This window comes from Melanerpes formicivorus, unplaced genomic scaffold (genome assembly GCF_026170545.1).
Source record: "Melanerpes formicivorus ecotype bairdi unplaced genomic scaffold, bMelFor1.0.p_v2 SCAF_112, whole genome shotgun sequence".
Lineage (NCBI taxonomy): Eukaryota > Metazoa > Chordata > Aves > Piciformes > Picidae > Melanerpes > Melanerpes formicivorus.
In genome coordinates, this window is record NW_027142464.1 from 222,250 (window position 1) to 229,497 (window position 7,248).

General features: G+C 49.1%; 1 protein-coding gene across 1 annotated transcript; it reads left to right on the forward strand.

The window, feature by feature from the left end:
- Positions 1-203: 203 nt before the first annotated feature.
- Positions 204-6,905, forward strand: MEOX1 (mesenchyme homeobox 1). Its single transcript, XM_068167055.1, has 3 exons — positions 204-624; positions 5,046-5,218; positions 6,389-6,905. Exons 1-3 carry the CDS (start codon positions 546-548, stop codon positions 6,509-6,511), a joined length of 375 nt encoding a protein of 124 aa, XP_068023156.1. The 5' UTR covers positions 204-545; the 3' UTR covers positions 6,512-6,905.
- Positions 6,906-7,248: the final 343 nt, after the last annotated feature.

Genomic DNA, 7,248 nt, shown 5'->3' on the forward strand with positions numbered 1-7,248 from the left:
ACCACCTGCAGCAGCTGAAACCCCACACACAGGCTTGCTGTTTAGGGGGAGGAAATCTGCTCTGTAAAATTTGGAAGATATCCCCTCTGCTCCTCTTGTGTTTTTGAAGTCTCTGAGCTATAGCCAGTCACGCATACTGGAGCGCGGGACAGGACTGGAAGCAAATGGATCCTACCCAGCAGCAGCTGCATGCGGAGCCCACAGCCTCCTGCCCGGTCTTTGGGGGTGTCTGCGGAGCGCTCATGCGGAGTGTCACCGCAGCTGCAGGGCTGAACCCACTACACACCATCACCATTCTCCTTCCATCCAAAATCAGATTTTTTCTACTTATTCGGATTTTTCAACCTCCTGCCTGGGGACTGCTTGCCACAGCTTCCCACGTGAGGAGCAGGAATTTGTGGAGCAGCATCCCTTCCTCCCAACACTCTGACTGGCATTTTGCAGCGACTGAGGGCTGGAAGACAACTAAACCCAGGACTGGCCTTGGGTCCTGGGGAGTCAGAAGGCAGCAGCCCAAATCTGGGCAGTGCGGCAGCAGGCCGTAAATGAAGATGCTGAGGGTGCCAGTAAATACCGCAACTGAGACTGAGAAAAAGTCATCCAAAGGCAAAAAGGAGAACTCAGGTAGGTGACATGAAATCAGGGGTTTGGCACAGTACAGGCTTGTAGAATGGGAGTGCTTGTAAGATTAGGAATTAAGAACTAAAGCTGATGAGGAGAACCTTCTGTAATTCTTGCCTGCAGAAACTTAGACAATAACAACACTGAAAACTAAATAGATGATTGTTCCATGACCTCTGGTGTTTGTATTTCACCCCCACTGATCTTGCTTACTGAACCAGGCATTCTGTAACTCTTGACTGCAGAAACTTAGACAAGAACAACACTGAAACTAAATAGATGACCTCTGGTGTTTGTATTTCACCCCCACTGATCTTACTTACTGAACCAGGCGTTTTACTCACCGGCACAATGCACGTTTGCTGTACACGAAACAGGGAATCACATGGCACCTACACACTGAGTTGAAAGCCCTAGAATGTTGAGCTATATTTTTGCACACAGCTGTATGTTTGTCTAAGCCTAAGAGAAGGGTCCTGCATCTGGGTGGGTCGAGGCAATCCCAGGCACAAATACAGGCTGGGCAGTGACTGGCTGGAAAGCAGCCCTGAGGAGAGAGACTTGGGGGTGCTGGTGGACAAAAAGCTCAACAGGAGCTCTCAGTGTGCACTTGCAGCCCGCAAAGCCAATCAGATCCTGGGCTGCAGCAGGAGAAGTGTGGCTAGCAGGTCGAGGGAGGTGATCCTCCCCCTCTACTCAGCCCTGGTGAGACCCCATCTGGAGTACTGTGTCCAGTTCTGGAGCCCCTATTCCAAGAGGGATGTGGAGGTGCTGGAAGGTGTCCAGAGAAGGGCCACAAGGATGAGCAGAGGGCTGGAGCACCTCTCCTGTGAGGACAGACTGAAGGAGTTGGGGCTGTTCAGTCTGCAGAAGAGAAGGCTCCGAGGTGACCTCATTGTGGCCTTCCAGTATCTGAAGGGGGGCTACAGGAAGGCTGGGGAAAGACTTCTCAGGATCTCAGGTAGTGATAGGACTAGGGGGAATGGAATGAAGCTGGAGGTGGGGAGATTCAGGCTAGATGTGAGGAGGAGGTTTTTCACCATGAGAGTGGTGAAACCCTGGAATGTGTTGTCCAGGGAGGTGGTCGAGGCCCCGTCCCTGGGGGTGTTTAAGAGCAGGCTGGATGAGGCTCAGTCCAGCCTGATCTAGGGTAGGGTGTCCCTGCCCATGGCAGGGGTGTTGGAACTAGCTGATCCTTGTGGTCCCTTCCAACCCTGAATGAAACTATGAAACTATGAAACTATAAGAATGGGGGTCAGAAAGAAAATTTCCCTTATCTTGAGCTGCCTGAGCTAGCTAGAAGGGTTGTACTGGGATTTTGACTTCTCAGTTTATAAGAAGCACAAGATGCAAAGGCTCCCTTTAGATATAAATTCTGTTTGGCCTCCCTGAATCTTAAACAGGGAATGCACAACTATGAGCAAAGGTGTGGGGAGAGACTTCTGGGATTGTTTTTATACTTTCCCCTACTTTATTTGGGAATGATGTTGCTGGAAATAAGACTAATTTCCTTGAAACAGAGAGCAGGACGGTTGCAGCATGTGGTCTGCTGGTCCCTGCCCACATGATCACTACTAGGAGCTACATTTGCTTACACTGTTTCCGGTGGACATACATTACAATCAGATCAGTCATGAAGACCACAGTCACATCTGACAGATTTTTACAGCTTTATCATTTTGGCAACCAAAAGGACACATCCTCGAGGTCCTTTCCCACCTAAGTGATACTGTGATACTGTGATACTGTGAGATGATGCTGTGTGTTGTGCTCATTGCTACCGTTTATGTACATAATGTCTATGTAGAAATACTGTGCTAGGAGAGATGGAACCTCATTGCACACTGGTTGCAGACACAAGTTAATTAATCCTCGGGGTGGGGGGGTGGAACAAACAAACAAACACCCAAACAAAACTACCAGCACCTTCATTGATGATCTGGATGAGGGGGTAGAGTCAGTCATCAGCAAGTTTGCAGATGACACCAAGTTAGGGGCAGATGTTAGTCAGTTAGAGGGTGGAAAGGCTCTGCGGAGGGACCTCGACAGACTGGACAGATGGGCAGAGGCCAATGGGATGGCATTCAACAAGTCCAAGTGCTGAGTGCTGCACTTTGGCTACAGCAATCCCATGCAGAGCTACAGGCTGGGGTCGGAGTGGCTGGAGAGCTCCCAAACAGAGAGGGACCTGGGGGTGCTGATCGACAGCCACCTGAATATGAGCCAACAGTGTGCCCAGGTGGCCAGGAGGGCCAATAGCATCCTGGCCTGCATTAGGAATAGTGTGGCCAGCAGGAGCAGGGAGGTCATAGTGCCCCTGGACTCTGCTCTGGTTAGGCCACACCTTGAGTCCTGTGTCCAGTTCTGGGCTCCTCAGTTTAAGAAGGACATCAAAACACTTGAACGTGTCCAGAGAAAGGCAACAAGGCTGGGGAGAGGCCTTGAACACAAGCCCTATGAGGAGAGGCTGAGGGAGCTGGGATTGTTTAGCCTGGAGAAGAGGAGGCTCAGGGGTGACCTCATTGCCCTCTACAACTACCTGAAAGGTGGTTGTAGCCAGGAAGAGGTTGGCCTCTTCTCCCAGGCAACCAGCACCAGAACAAGGGGACACAGTCTCAAGCTGTGCCAGGGGAGGTTTAGACTGGAGGTGAGGAGGAAGTTCTTCAGCGAGCGAGTCATTCGTCATTGGAACCGGCTGCCCAGGGAGGTGGTTGAGTCATCGACCCTGGAGGCATTCAAGAGGAGATTGGACGTGGCACTTGGTGCCATGGTCTAGTCATGGGGTCTGTGTTGATAGGTTGGACTCGATGATCCTCGAGGTCCTCTCCAACCTAAGCGATACTGTGATACTGTGATACTGTAATTCAGGAAACCTAGCCAGCCCCATGAGCAAGAAGGGAGAAAGAGTCAAAGTACTTGTAAGGCTGACTCCCTGAGAGACTGGGAGTTTGGGCTTTGTTCACTGAAACAAGTGAAGTTTTCTTTGCACTGTTTGGAGATTCTTCACAAGCAACCCCTTTAAAAACCTAGGAGGAAAGGGAAGGGCACCAAAAAAGGGGAAAGGAAAAGTCAGTGTGTGTTTGCATTTTAGCATGTGTTGCAGTATCCCTTGGGCTGTGGCTTGGAATTTGGCTTTGATCTATGACTCTTGACCATACTGCAGCCAAGTGCACAAATAGCAAAAAAGTTTTCCAAGGCAGCACAGCAGCCAGGATGGTACAGAGGACAAGCATGCACACAGATACCAGATCTCCTTGTGGTTTTCAGTTAGCAAGGATTATGAGAAGCCTCAAGTCTGGAGTATTGTGTGCCAGTGCAAAGCACTCTGGTTCTCTGGCATTGCTTGTTCTACCGTGCTCCTACACACACACACCCCCAGCAATTCCAGGCCATATGCAGCTCAGGGTGCTCACTCAGTGACTTTACCTTGCACCCATCACCATGCACTCGTGACACATTACACATCATCACGTGCACAAAGCATGAGCTTTGCTGCCTGTTGAATGGGAGATCAGGGCACAGTGGTAAGATGCACACAAGGAACGGAAGTAAAGATGTTGGGAAGGAAACTGGATCAATGCAATGGCAGCAAGGAATGAGAGCTTCACAGTATCACAGTATCGCTTAGGTGGGAAAGGACCTCGAGGATCATCGAGTCCAACCTATCAACACAGACCCCATGCCTAGACCATGGCACCAAGTGCCACGTCCAATCTCCCCTTGAACGCCTCCAGGGTCGATGACTCCACCACCTCCCTGGGCAACCCGTTCCAATGACGAATGACTCGCTCGGTGAAGAACTTCCTCCTCACCTCCAGTCTAAACCTCCCCTGGCACAGCTTGAGACTGTGTCCTCTTGTTCTGGTGCTGGTTGCCTGGGAGAAGAGGCCAACCCCTTCCTGGCTACAACCACCTTTCAGGTAGTTGTAGAGGGCAATGAGGTCACCCCTGAGCCTCCTCTTCTCCAGGCTAAACAATCCCAGCTCCCTCAGCCTCTCCTCATAGGGCTTGTGTTCAAGGCCTCTCCCCAGCCTTGTTGCCCTTCTCTGGACACCTTCAATTGTTTCGATGTCCTTCTTAAACTGAGGGGCCCAGAACTGGACACAGGACTCAAGGTGTGGCCTAACCAGTGCAGAGTCCAGGGGCACAATGACCTTCCTTCCTAGAGGTGCCTTTTCTGACCTTGCAGCCTGTGCTAATGCAGTTTTGACAGCACACTCCCCTTCTTGACTCTAAGCTGTCCCACCTTTGGCTCCGTGGTAACCCAGGCTGACAGCACTGATAAGCCATGCCGATCTTGAGGTGGCATAACACAGCCTTCAAATTTCCCCTTCAATGAGTAGTTTACATCAGACCTCTGCAATATGCAAGTTCCCACAGATCAATGTAACTGCAAATTACACAATGTGTTCCTTGCCTCTTAGAAAACCCCAACTCAAGCAGCAAGGCAGAAACAAGCAGCAAATCACGGAAGGAAAGGACAGCCTTCACAAAGGAGCAGCTGCGTGAGCTGGAAGCCGAATTTGCCCATCATAACTACCTGACAAGGCTCAGGAGATACGAGATAGCTGTGAACCTGGATCTCACTGAGAGACAAGTACCTCCCGAATCCCTGCCTCCCCAGCTTCTTCTTTCTCCCCCACAACTTCTCCCTAAATGTGATACTCGAGGGTGCACTTTTGCAGTCACAGAGGCCAATACAACGCCTCCATACTCTTTTAACACACATTTGTTGCACATTTCTGTTAAAATAAAGGTAACTGTGTTTGAGAACAACTGATTATCTACTGAGCTCTTGTTTACCATCACTGATTGCTACATACTGGTATGTCAAGGCTTACAGATGATTCATGGATATCATCTTAGACTGCAATTATCAGGAAATCAATGGAATTATGCATGCTTGACGCACGCATTCCTCCTGGGTCAGGTAGCATCTCGAGGTGATAAGGGAAGGCAAAAATGCAGAGTTCTGCCAAAGAAAAATACCTATTTTTGTCCTCTCGTGATCTACCAGGGTTTCATTCTCAAAGTTTAGTGGACAGCAGAGCAATTGTTAAATTAAGTGAAGCAAATCACAGTTCCTGAAGCATTAGATTGGATGGACAAGCTGATAAAAGACGTTCGAGGCACTGTGCCCATCGAATTGGCATGCTTAGCTGACATCCCTGGAGATTTTTAAGGCCAGGCTGGATGTGGCTCTGGGCAACCTGATCTAGTGTGAGCTGTCTCTGCCCATGGCAGGGGGGGTTGGAACTGGATGATCCTTTAGGTGCCTTACAACCCTAACAATTCTATGATTCTATGACATAAAGCCAGACTCTAAGCAAAGGACTTAGTTTCATAGTTTCATAGTTTCATTCAGGGTTGGAAGGGACCACAAGGATCAGCTAGTTCCAGCCCCCCTGCCATGGGCAGGGACACCCCACACTAGATCAGGCTGGACAGAGCCTCATCCAGCCTGCTCTTAAACACCTCCAGGGACGGGGCCTCGACCACCTCCCTGGACAACCCATTCCAGGGTCTCACCACTCTCACTTGCACTACCATTATGGGTCTCAGAGAAACACCTGCCTGGAACAGTTTGGAAAGAGTTGTTTCTGCCTTTGTTAGAGAGGTGGACTGCTTAAACTTGTGAGGTTCCTTTCACCTTTTCTTCTAGACCTCCACAAAAGATCTGTCTGCTAATGCACACACATATATGCATAGGTCTGATTGTGCAGCTCAGATGGAGGCAGTAAGTAACTATTTCCTTTTTGCCACCCAGGTCAAAGTATGGTTTCAAAACAGAAGGATGAAGTGGAAACGTGTTAAAGGTGGGCAAGCAGTGTCCCCACACGACCACGACACAGAAGATGTGGACTCTGCTGCCTCCCCCAGCTCTGACTAGTCCTTGCAGCAACGGGGGGCAAGGATGAAGAAAGTAATTGATCAGATAACGGATGCAACACTGCTCCCAGTCAATCACATTGCGATCCAGCTTGTGAAGAACACATCCCTGACTCTTGACAAGGTGTATGGTGCTTAAGAGGACAGAGACAATTAAAGAACAGAATGGGGCATAACTTTGATTGTTTTTTCTGGATTAATTTAACTCTGTGGAATTGTCTTACTGCCACAAATGTGTCTTCCAAATAAAAGCTAACAAACACTGAATATAAATCAGGGGTGAAGTTCTCAAGACTCTCAAACAGTCAGCAAACATTCAGTGAGTGATAATGCAACTGCATTTTGATCCAACCTTTCCCTGGTCACAGCTGTTCATTCTGCACTAGGACTTGACCAGGCACGTGGTCCTTGTGCCTTACTTAAAGAGATAAAACAATTGCTGAGAGTTGCTGATTTCTCTTGAAATAGGAATTGAACACCTGTATGGCTAGACAGTAAGATCACCAAATGAAAACTTGAGACTAAAACTAGGCCTGTAGCAACAGGATGAGGGCAATGGTTTGAAATTGGGGCAGGGGAGATTGAGGTTGGAGATCAGGAAGAATTCTTCACAGTGAGAGCAGTGAGACACTGGCATAGGCTGCCCACAGATGTGGTTGAGGTCCCATCCCTGGATACTTAGAATAAAAGAATAAACCTTTATTTAGAATAAACCAATCCAGGTTGGAAGAGACCTTC

Bases quoted from the DNA above. Each gene is read 5' to 3' on its own strand.
- MEOX1 (XM_068167055.1), top strand. From the start codon at position 546: ATGAAGATGCTGAGGGTGCCAGTAAATACCGCAACTGAGACTGAGAAA. The intron at 625-5,045 runs GTAGGTGACATG...CTTGCCTCTTAG, and splicing joins AGGCAAAAAGGAGAACTCAG to AAAACCCCAACTCAAGCAGC. The intron at 5,219-6,388 runs GTACCTCCCGAA...TTTGCCACCCAG, and splicing joins TGGATCTCACTGAGAGACAA to GTCAAAGTATGGTTTCAAAA.